We start from the raw sequence: 12,104 nt of genomic DNA, 5'->3' as shown, positions 1-12,104 counted from the left end.
TTTCTTCTCTGATTGCTATGACTAGGACTTCCAAAACTATGTTGAACAAAGGACATCCTTGTCCTATTTCCGATCTTAGGGGAAATGCTTTCAGCTTTTTGATCACTGAGTATAATGTTAGCTGTGGGTTTGTCACACATGGCCTTTATCATGTTGAGGTAGTTTCCATCTATCCTACTTTCTGGAGTTCATTTTAATCATAAATAGGTGTTGAATTTTGTCAAAAGCTTTCTATTTTTTCTTTTCTGCATCTATTGAGATGATCATATGTTTTTTATTCTTCAAATTGCTAGCACACTATATCACACTAACTTGGTTAATTTGCAGGTATTGAAAAAGCCCTGCATCCATGGGATAAACCCCACTGGATCATGGTATATGATCCTTTTAATGTATTGTTGTATTTGTTTGAGTAGTATTTTGTTGAGGATTTTTGCATCTATATTCATCAGTGGTATTGGCCTGTAATTTTCTTTTTTGTAGTATCCTTGTCTTGTTTTGATATCAAGGTGGTGATGGCCTCAAAGAAGGAGTTTGAGAGTGTTCCTTCCTCTGTAATTTTTGCAAGAGTTTCAGAAGGATAGGTGTTAAGTCTTTTCTATATATAAGTACCAAGTACTAATGGATTGCATAACTGGAACTCTGGTTAACTGCTCTCTAAATGTTAGGTAGATTAGCCTATGAAGCCATCTGGTTCTGGATTTTTATTAGTTGGGAGGTTTTAAATTGCAGTTTCAATTTCAGTACTTGTGATTAGTTCATATTTTGTATTCTTCTCAGTTCAGTCTTGGGAGATTATACGTTTCTAAAAGTTGGCCATTTCTTCCAGATTGTCCATTTTATTGGTGTATGGTTGCTTGTACTAGTCCCTTATGATCCTTTCTATTTCTGTGGTGTCCATCGTAACTTTTTCTTTTTCATTTCCAAGTTTATTGATTTGAGTCCTCTCCCTTTTTTTCTTGATGAATCTGGCTAAACATTTATCAATTTTTTTATCTTCTCGAAGAACCAGCTTTCAGTTTCATTGATATTTTCTATTGTTTTCTTTGTCTCTATTTCATTTCTTTCTGCTCTGATTTTTATGATTTCTTTCCTTCTGATAACTTTGGGTTTTGTCCGTTCTTCTTTCTCTAGTTGTTTTAGGTGTAAGGTTAGATTGTTTATTGGAGATTTTTCTTGTTTTCTGAGGTAAGATTGTATTGCTATAAACTTCCCTCTTAGAGCTACTTTTGTTGCATCCCATAGGTTTTGAATCATTACTTTTATATTTTCATTTTCCTCTAGGTATTTAAAAATTTTTTATTTGATTTCTTCAGTGATTTATTTGTTGTTTAGTAGCATATTATTTAGCCTCCACGTGTTTGTTTTTCAGTTTTTTTTTCTTGTAGTTGATTTCTAATATTATAGCATTGTGGTCAGAAAAGATGCTTGATATATTTTCAATTTTCTTAAATTTACCAAGACTTGCTTTGTGGCCTAGCATGTGATGTATCCTGAAGAATGTGTACTTGAGAAGAATGTATATTCTGCTGCTTTTGGATGGAATACTCTATAAATATCAATTAAGTCTATCTGGTTTAATGTTTCATTTAATGTCTGTGTTTCTTTATTAATTTTCTTTTTTTTAAAAATCCTTTTGGCCACATCACACAGCATGTGGGATCTTAGTTTCCTGACCAGGGACCAAATCTGTGCCCCCTGCATTGGAAGTGTGGAGTCTTAACCACTGGACCACCAAGGAAGTCTGTCCTTATTGATTTCCTGTCTGTATGATCTGTCCAATGATGTAAGTGGGGTTGTTAAAGTTCCCACTATTATTGTGTTACTATTTCTCCTTTTATGTCAGTTATCATTTGTTTTATATATTGAGGTGTTCCTATGTTGGGTGCGTATATAGTTATAATTGTTATATCTTCTTCTTGGATCAATCCTTTGATCATTGCATAATGTCCTTCTTTGTCTCTTATAACAGCCTTTATTTTAAAGTCTATTTTGTCTGATATGAGTCCTGCTACTTCAGATTTTGATTTCCATTTTCATAGAATACCCTTTTTCATACCCTCACTTTCAATTTGTGTGAGTCCCTGGATCTGAAGTGGGTTTCTTCTAGACAGTGTATATACTGAGTCTTGTTTTTGTATCCATTCAGTCAGTCTATATCCCTTGGTTGGAACATTTAATCTATTTATATTTAAGGTAATTATTGATATGTATTTTCTTATTCCCATTTTGTTCATTGTTCTGGGTTTGTTTTTGTAGGGTTTTTTTTCTTCCTTTCTCTTCTGTTTTCTTGCAATTTGATGACAAACTTTAGTGTTATGTTTAGATTCCCTTTTCTTTTTTGTATGTGTATCTATTGTTTATTTTTGGTTTGCAGTTAGCATGAGGTTTTGAAATAACAGTCTATATATATGCAAGATTGTTTTGAGTTCTGGTCTTTTGATTTCAAATGTATATTCCAAATGCTGCATTTGTTCTCTCCTCTTCTCATGATTGCTGGTTACTATATCATATTTGTGTGTGGATAATTTCTTACCTTTACTGTTTATTTGCCTTTACTGATAAGCTTTCCCATTTGTAATTTTCTTGTACCTTTTTCTTTTCCACCTAGAGAAATTCCTTTAGGATTTGTTGTAAAGCTGGTTTGGTTGTACTGAATTGTCTTAGCTTTTGCTGGTCTGTAAAACTTTTGATTTCTCCATTGATTCTGAACAAGAGCTTTATTGGGTAGAGTATTCTTGGTTGTAAGTTTGCTTTCCCTCCCCTTTTTGTCTTTTAGCCACAACATGCAACATGCAGGATCTTAGTTCCCTGACCAGGGATCAAGCCCAGGCTCCTGTATTTGGAGCATGGAGTCTTAAATACTGGACTACAAAGCAAGTCCTGATTTTTCCCTTTTATCACTTTATATTGTGCCACTCTCTTCTGGCATGCTGAGTTTCTCTTGAAAAATAAGCTGATAACTTTATGGGAATTTCCTTGTGTGTTATTTTTTGCTTTTCCCTGTTGCTTTTAACACTTTTTCTTGATCTTTAATTTTTGTCAATTTGGTGAATATGTGTTCTTGACATGTTCTTCATTGAGTTTATCATACATAGGACTCTCTGTACTTCCTGGACTTGGGTCAGGTTTCCTTTCCCATGTTAGGGAGTTTTCAGCTTTTGTCTCTTCCAGTATTTTCTCAGGGCCCTTCCCTCTCTCTTTTCCTCCTGGAACCCCCACAATGTGAACACTGGTGTGTTTAACATTGCCCCATAAGTGCTCGTTTCTTCTCGCTCTTTTTCTTTATTGTGGTGTGCCACAGTGACTTTCAGCACTCTGCCTTCAAGCTCCCTCACCTGTTGTTCTACCTCATTCACACTATTAATTCCTTCCAGTTTACTTTTCATTTCAGTTACTATATTGTTCAGCTGTTTGTTCTTTATATCTTTTAGCTCTTTGTTTTACCATTTTTGTATCTTCCCCATCTGTGCTTTCATTCTTTTTCTGAGGCCTTGGGTCATCTTTACTATTATTATTCTGGATTCTTTTTTGGGTAGATTTCCTATCTCCACTGCGCTTAATCTTCTTAAGGGGTTTTATCTTGTTTCTTCATCTGGAACACATGCTTCTGGCCATCACATTTTGTCTAACTTTCTGATCTCCATTTCACAAGCTGCAGGTCTGTAGTTTCTCTTGCTTCTGGTGTCTGCTCCCTTGTTTGTGAGGTTCTCCTAGAGGCTTATGCAAGCTTCCAGGTGGGAGGGACTGGTGCCTGCCCATTGGTGGGTGGAGCTGGGTCTTACCCCTCTGGTGGGCAGAACCAAGTCAAGGGCTGTGTTTAGAGTTGGTTGTGGGGTCAGGAAGACCTTAGGCAGCCTCTCTGCTGATGGGTGGGGCTGTGTTCCTGCCTTGTCTGCTGTTTGGCCTGAGGCATCCCAGCACTGGAGCTGTTGGGTGGGGCCAGGTCAAAATGGCAGCCTCCAGGAGAGCTCACACCATAGAGTACACCCCCATACCTCTGCCTCCAGTGTTTTTGTCTCCACGGTGGCCACAGCCACCCCCTGCCTTCCCTGGAGACGCTATAAAACCAGCAAATACTTCTGTCTCAGGCTCCTATGAAGTCACTGCTTTTTCCCTGGGTCCCAGTGCACATAAAACCTTGTGTGCACCCTCCAACTCAACAGAGCTGAGTTTCTGTTTTGCACAGTTCTGTGGCGTTTCTGTGATCAAGCCCTACCGGCCTTCAAAACCAAGTGCTCTGAGGAGTCCCTCACTCAGTGCCAGACCCCCAGGCTGGGCAGCCTGATGTGAGGCTCAGAATTCTCACTTCTGTGAGAGAACCTCTGTGATATAATTATTTACCAGCTTGTGGGTTTCCCATCTGGTGGGTATAGGATTTGATTGGGCATATTGTGAATGTGCCCTTCCTACCGTCTTATTGTGGCTTCCTCTTTGTCTTTGGATGTAGAGTATCTTTCTTGGTGGGTTCTAGTCTTTTTTGTCAGTGGTTGTTTCACCAGTTAGATATGATTTTGGTATTTTTGTGGGAGGAGTTGAGCTCAAGTCCTTCTACTCTGCCATCCTGTCTCCAACCAGAAGCCAAAGTTCTTTAATAACCATAGATGTGGACATGTGGGTAATCCTTTGGGTGTGTCTTCTCAGACAAATTCACATAAAATATATGTCTGTACTTGGTATTTCCACAGGCACAGCAGCCTAAGATTGGTTTGTTGGTCACCCCATCAAATATGGAATCTTGTTCACAAAGTTTCTTGGTCAGAGAGGCCTCATTTTGAAAATAAATGATGTGTTTCTATATGATGCTAGCCTTTAAAACCACAGCCTGTTCCTGCAGCCATTCCTGCAAGTGGCAGTGTCCAGAACACCAAGATTCATGTTCTCTTCCATGGGGTGTTTTCTGAGACCACAATGGGGCAATTACTCATAAACTGTGCTTCTTCTTCATCTATGATATGGGAGGTCCTGGCATGGTCTTTCTACTTATCACCCTCTCTGTTCTCGTTTCTGTATTTTTTTTTTTTTTTTTAAAGAAAGTTGTCAACTGTTCTTGGGAATTCTAGACCTAAAAATGAATTTTTGTTACTGTTTTGTCATTTCTTTTTTTTGTGACCTTGGGGAAATCACTTAATTTCTCCAAGCCTCCAGTTACCTCTAGGGCACTGGAGATTGAAATAATTGTTCCATCCACAATACAAGATTGTTGGAAAAATCATATTTGAGGAAGTATAGTGAGTAGCACATTCAGGCAAGAATAATTCACACTGAGACACAATCTTGCAACAGAGTAGAGGTGGGCAGGGAAAGAACTGGCCACCAGGGGAACTAGTAAGAGGTAAAGCTGGATTACAGTGAATGGAGGTTTGTGACACTGTACAGGAGACAGAGATCAAGACCATCCTCAAGAAAAAGAAATGCAAAAAAGCAAAATGGCTGACTGAAGAGGTCTTACAAATAGCTGTGAAAAGAAGAGAAGCCAAAAGCAAAGAAGAAAAGGAAAGATATACCCATTGGAATGCAGAGTTCCAAAGAATAGCAAGGAGAGATAAGAAAGCCTTCCTCAGTGATCAGTGCAAAGAAATAGGGGAAATCAATAGAATGGGAAAGACTAGCAATCTCCTCAAGAAAATTAGAGATACCAAGGGAACAATTCATGCAAAAGATGGGCACAATAAAGGACAGAAATGGCATGGACCTAACAGAAGCAGAAGATATTAAGAAGAGGTGGCAAGAATACACAGAAGAACCGTGCAGAAAAGATCTTCACAACCCAGATAATCATGATGGTGTGATCACTCACCTAGAGCCAGACATCCTGGAATGTAAAGTCAAGTGGGCCTTAGGAAGCATCACTACGAACAAAGTTAGTGGAGGTGATGGAATTCCAATTGAGCTATTTCAAATCCTAAAAGATGATGCTCTGAAAGTACTACACTCAATATGTCAGAAAATTTGGAAAACTCAGCAGTGGCCACAGGACTGGAAAAGATCAGTTTTCATTCCAATCCCAAAAGAAAGGCACTGCCAAAGAATGCACAAACTACCACACAACTGCATTCATCCCATACGCTAGTAAAGTAATGTTCAAAATTCTCCAAGCCAGGCTTCAACAGTAGATGAACCGTGAACTTCCAGATGTTCAAACTGCCTTTTAGAAAAGGCAGAGGAACCAGAGATCAAATTGCCAACATGCGCTGGATCATCGAAAAAGCAAGAGAGTTCCAGAAAAATATCTGCTTTATTGATTATGCCAAAGCCTTTGACTGTGTGGATCACAATAAACTGTGGAAAATTCTGAAAGAGATGGGAATACCAGACCACCTGACCTGCCTCTTGAGAAATCTGTATGCAGGTCAGGAAGCAACAGTTAGAACTGGGTATGGAATAACAGACTGGTTCTAACTGTCTAACAGACAGTTCTATACTGTCAAGGCTGTATATTGTCACCTTGCTTATTTAACTTATATGCAGAGTACATCATGAGAAACACTGGGCTAGAGGAAGCACAAGCTGGAATCAAGATTGCCAGGAGAAATATCAATAACCTCAGATATGCAGATGACACCACCCTTTATGGCAGAAAGTGAAGATGAACTAAAGAGCCTCTTGATGAAAGTGAAAGAGGAGAGTGAAAAAGATGACTTAAAGCTCAACATTCAGAAAACTAAGATCATGGCATCCGGTCTCATCACTTCATGACAGATAGATGTGGAAACAGTGGCAGACTTTCTATTTTTGGGCTCCAAAATCACTGCAGATGGTGACTGCAGCCATGAAATTAAAAGACGCTTACTCCTTGGAAGTAAAGTTATGACCAACCTAGATGTCATATTAAATAGCCCAGACATTACTTTGCCAACAAAGGTCCATCTAGCCAAGGGTTTGGTTTTTCCAGTAGTTATGTATGGATGTGAGAGTTGGACTATAAAGAAAGCTGAGTGCTGAAGAATTGATGCTTTTGAACTGTGGTGTTGGAGAAGACTCTTGTGAGTCCCTTGGACTGCAAGCAGATCCAACCAGTCCATCCTAAAGGAAATCAGTCCTGGGTGTTCATTGGAAGGTCTGATGTTGAAGCTGAAACTCCAATACTTTGACCACCTGATGTGAAGAGTTGACTCATTTGGAAAGACCCTGATGTTCAGAAAGGTTGAAGGCAGGAGGAGGAGGGGATGACAGAGGATGAGATGGTTGGATGGAATCACCAACTCAATGGACATGAATATGAGTAAACTCCAGGAGTTGGTGATGGACAGGGAGGCCTGGTGTGCTACAGTCCATGGGGTCACAAAAAGTTGGACACGACTGAGCGACTGAACTGAATGGAACTGAAAGCTGTATTGTCAAGGCCAGATCTGTAACAACACATCCATATTAAGAAACTTGGACTTATTATTGAAGATGAGGGACTGTCTCTGAAATGTCACTCAGATCCTATTTGCAATTTAGAATATCTCCTTCGGAGGGAGTGACAGCAGGGGAGGCTGGCTCAGCAGCAAATTAGAGGACAAAGGTCACTAACTCTTCTCTCATGATTGTGGTTATGACAGAGCATCAGTGAGGATGTGTGTGTGTGTGTGTGCTGAATTGCTTCAGTTGTGTCCCACTGTTGGAGACCTCATGGACTGTAGCCTGCCAGGCTTCTCTGTCCATGGAATTCTCCAGGCAAGAATACTGGAGTGGGTTGCCAGAGTGGGTTGCTCTCCTCCAGGGGATCTTCCTGACCCAGGGATTGAATCTGCATCTCTTATGTCTGCTACAGTGGCAGGGGGTTTCTTCACCACTAGCACCACCAGGAAAGCCCATCATTGAGGATGGGATATATAAATTTGTCCAAACATTTATGTTTTATGCTTTAGCTTTCCCTTTCAAGGTGAAGACATTTGTAGGATCATAGATTTAGTAGAACGTCTTCTCATGAGGACATCTAGGCCATCGCCCTGAATTTGGGAGGATCAGATACTTTCCCTCCCAATTCCAGATGAAGTAACTACAGCTCACAGAAGTTAAATGGCTTACTTAAGTGGTGGAAAAGAAAGAGGAAGAGTCTAGACTGAGTGCCTGCCTCCTCCCTATCCCACCACACATATACATACATACACAACATACAAATACCATATACACTCACACACATACCACTCATGGTAGAGAAATATAGAAGCCAGAGTCCTTGAGGTTCTAAAGCCTGCTTTCACATGAGTCTAAGCTGAGGAATTCTGTTTCTGAAGATCATAAAAGTTGTTATAATCATATAATCTAATTATAAAACATTTCTATGTAATATATAATGCATATTATGTTTCCTAAGCATTTTCAGTTCAATTGCTCAGTCGTGTCCCACTCTTTGTGACCCCATGAACCACAACACACCAGGCCTCCCTGTCCATCACCAACTCCTGGAGTTTACCCAAACCCATGTCCATCAAGTTGATGGACATCCAGCCATCTCATCCTCCATCATCCCCTTCTCCTCCTGCCCCCAATCTTTCCCAGCATCAGGGTCTTTTCCAGTGAGTCAGCTCTTTGCACCAGGTAGCCAAAGTATTGGAGTTTCAGTTTCAACATCAGACCTTCCAATGAACACCCAGGACTGATTTCCTTTAGGATGGACTGGTTGGATCTGCTTGCAGTCCAAGGGACTCACAAGAGTCTTCTCCAACACCACAGTTCAAAAGCATCAATTCTTCAGCACTCAGCTTTCTTTATAGTCCAACTGTCACATCCATACATGACCACTGGAAAAACCATAGCCTTGATTAGGTGGACCTTTGCTGGCAAAGTAATGTCTGGAATTTTTAATATGCTGCCTAGGTTGGTCATAACTTTACTTCCAAGGAGTAAGCGTCTTTTAATTTCATGGCTGCAGTCACCATCTGCAGTGATTTTGGAGCCCAGAAAAATAAAGTCAGCCACTGTTTCCACTGTTTCCCCATCTATCTGCCATGAAGTGATGGGACCGGATGCCATGATCTTAGTTTTCTGAATCTTGAGTTTTAAGCCATCTTTTTCACTCTCCTCTTTCACTTTCATCAAGAGGCTCTTTAGTTCTTCTTCACTTTCTGCCATAAAGTGTGGTGTCATATGCATATCTGAAGTTATTGATATTTCTCCCAACAATCTTGATTCCAGCTGTGCTTCCTCTAGCCCAGTGTTTCTCATGATGTACTCTGCATATAAGTTAAATAAGCAGGGTGACAATATACAGCCTTGATGTACTCCTTTTCCTATTTTCCTAAGCATTTACATCAGGCATCTGGTTGTGGGCTTATATTCATTAGTAGTTTATTTCATGTTCACAATTACCCTATTGTGAAGGCACTATTATTATTTTATTTATAAATAAACAGATTTAATGAAGCTAAGTTCCTTGCCCAAAGTCACAAAATTAATGTGGCTTCAAACTCACGGTTCCTGCCTGAATTCTAAACACTTCAGAATGGTGCAGTCCACCTGGTTTAATCGTCCTGCAGCCCTAGAGGAGGATATTTTGTCCACATTACAGATGAGACTCAAACATGTTCAGTGGCAATGGTTTTATCTACATAAGAGTTCAGGAGCCCACACTCCTTCCTAGCTGTTTCTATTCTACTATGATGGACTGTCTCCTCAGCCTGACTCTTCTTGCTTCCCAGTCACAGGACAGACCTTCTCTCTGAAGAACATCTCCACAGAAATGTCGGGTTACTACATCTGCATCTCCAGCAATGAGGTGGGGACCGAGTCCTGCAACATCACTGTGGCTGTCAGACCTCGTAAGAGCAGTTTGGGATGGAGGGAGAGAGGGAGGGTGAAGGCCAGAAGGTGACTGGCTGGGGATCCAAAGAGTCAGCTGACTGGGAGGTGAGCCGGGCAGCCTCTTTGGGGTCTCCCATCGGCAGGGTGGCTGAGGTGACGACCAGATGCTCCTGTCCCAGATTCCCCTCATCTGGAGGCTAGCCCAGTTCCCTTTGTTGTTTGGAAATAGCACCTAAGATTGGCTTCTGGAGACCTTAGTCCTACCCTTAGGGTTGCTGTATGGGCATGGGGCAAATGCCCAGACCTGGCTTCCACAGAGTCATTCCCCATCATTCGGGGAGGGACACCCTGACCTGCTTGGAAATGAGCTAGAGTAGGAACTGGCACGACACCTGAAGGTTCTTTTGGAGCCTGAGTAGCTAGGATCTGTTGGTCATCTGGCCTTTTCTACACTTGCATCCTGAAAAGCATCCTCCAGCCTTGTCTGGTCATGCCCAGGAGGCCGTGCTGCTGGCGGCACTGCCCCTTGGGCTGGGAAGGCAGGCGCCACTCAGAGCCTGGGAAGGACCACCTCTCACATCGGGGACACTGGCTACTGTGGTTCCGCATCCCTGGCATGCGCACCCTGCATCTTGTGTTATGGGCTCGAGTTGGGAACTGCGGTTAGGGCTCACAGGACTTGCGGCTCTGTCTCTCCCAGCCTCCATGAACGTGGCTCTGTATGCGGGCATCGCTGGGGGCGTGGCTGCGGCTCTCGTCATCATTGGCATCATCCTCTACTGCTGCTGCTGCCGGGACACCGGCAAGGCTGAGGACACCGACGTCGCACGGCCGTGAGTGTCGGGGGCAGCCTGTTGGCAAGGGTCTAAGCACGTTAGGAAGATGTGCCCCAGCTCCTCACAGCCTCTTCCTCTCATAGCACCTCAAGGGGCAGCTGTTAACAATAAAAACAACTTTTATCCATCCCATTTTATAGTTGAGAAAAGAGTAAATGATTCACCCAAATCATAAAGTGGCATTGCTATCTGGGACATGACTCCAGGGCCCATGGTTCTCCAGTCTCTAATCCCAGGGTAGAGTTTCCTGTGGGTGTCCAGGGCCAGGTGTGGGGGCAAGCCTCTGTCACAGGCCGCTCTCTCCTCATAGCAAGCACTAGACCCGGCTCCCTCAGTCCTGAGTGGGTGAGTGTGAACCCTTCCCCTCTGTCCTCAATGCCTGCAGGAACCGGGCGGCCTACCGGGAGCCACCAGAGCAGCTGACAGAGATTTCCAGAAGACAGGAAGAGGAGGGAGAGGATGACTACAGGCATGAAGACCAGAGGGACTCCGGCCGAGAGACCCCTGACCAGGCTGGCCGATGATCCAGGCCTGCTGCAGGCTGGGGTCAGTGGGAGGATTAAGGGGTCATCCCCCTGCCTCAAGGCCTCTCCTCTCCTTTCCAAACCTGACTTTTCTGACCCTTTGCCCCAGTTATTGAGGGATGCTTCATTCCCCATGTTGGCTGCTGGAGGACTTGTCTTGGCCTAGCCAAGGGGACGTCACTTCTGACTGACCTGCCAAGTGCCCTCCCCTTTGAAGTGACCCTCCTATTACAGCTCAGGGCCCTTCACCCTGGACTAGGCAGCAGCCTCCACTTCCCCATGGCATTCCTGCTCCCCAGAGGTGATACTAGCCTCAGGAGGGCAGAAGTTGCCCTCCCCACTGTGTGCCCAGCATCCCGGGGAACAGCACCTGGCAGAGGTTTTGCATGCAATACATTTTTGTTGAATGAATGAAAGAATAAATGAGTACACAAAGACTTTATTTATCCAACTTTGGTGTGAACTCCTTGCTTTGGACCCATGTTGGCCTGACCTCAAGCTCCCTCTCCAGCTGCATCTCCCACAACTTTTCTGAACATTCCAGATGCTCCCTGCAAGGGCCACCTCAACTCCCACTGCGCACTCCCTCATGAGGCTTTGCTTTCTCCATTTGACTGGGAATGCCCATGAAACTCCCATCTCTGCCTGTCAAATCCTACCTGTCCCTCCAGGCCCATCTCAAATCCAAGTGAACTCTATAACCCCATCCTAATCTCACACACAGATGGGGACAATCTTGTTACTTTGTCCCACACCCATCACAGGCCACATGGCGCAGTTGTCTGAGTGTCTCCCTCTGTGTATAGTCCTGCCTCCTGGAGCGGGGCCTGGGCCTCAACCCCCTGCTTTTCCTGGAGCCCTCACAGTCTACAGCCATTCTAGCAGGCTCAGTCCAGCTAAATTTAGGAAACTGCTTTCGTAGATTGGGCTTTCCCCTCTCTGGTCCCCGAGACACAAAGATGACTCCCACCCAAACCCACTTGCTAATTTCATGAATGAAGGAAGAGATGAT

The 12,104-nt window shown here is 43.1% G+C and overlaps 1 protein-coding gene across 2 annotated transcripts in view; it reads left to right on the top strand.

Annotated features, from left to right (window-relative positions):
• The window catches only part of GPA33 (glycoprotein A33), a 50,886-nt gene extending 39,352 nt beyond the window's left edge, over window positions 1–11,534 (top strand). For both annotated transcript variants that reach the window (XM_061120173.1, XM_061120174.1), the window contains 3 exons: window positions 9,630–9,749; window positions 10,433–10,565; window positions 10,954–11,534. In XM_061120173.1, the coding sequence (XP_060976156.1) occupies window positions 9,630–9,749; window positions 10,433–10,565; window positions 10,954–11,092 (392 nt within the window). In that variant the 3' untranslated portion in view covers window positions 11,093–11,534. The remainder of the gene's footprint in view (window positions 1–9,629; window positions 9,750–10,432; window positions 10,566–10,953) is intronic.
• The last annotated feature ends 570 nt before the right edge of the window (window positions 11,535–12,104 follow it).

The sequence above is a fragment of the Dama dama genome, chromosome 20 (genome assembly GCF_033118175.1).
Source record: "Dama dama isolate Ldn47 chromosome 20, ASM3311817v1, whole genome shotgun sequence".
NCBI classification, from domain to species: Eukaryota; Metazoa; Chordata; class Mammalia; order Artiodactyla; family Cervidae; genus Dama; species Dama dama.
This window is presented reverse-complemented; position numbering and strand designations above follow the sequence as displayed.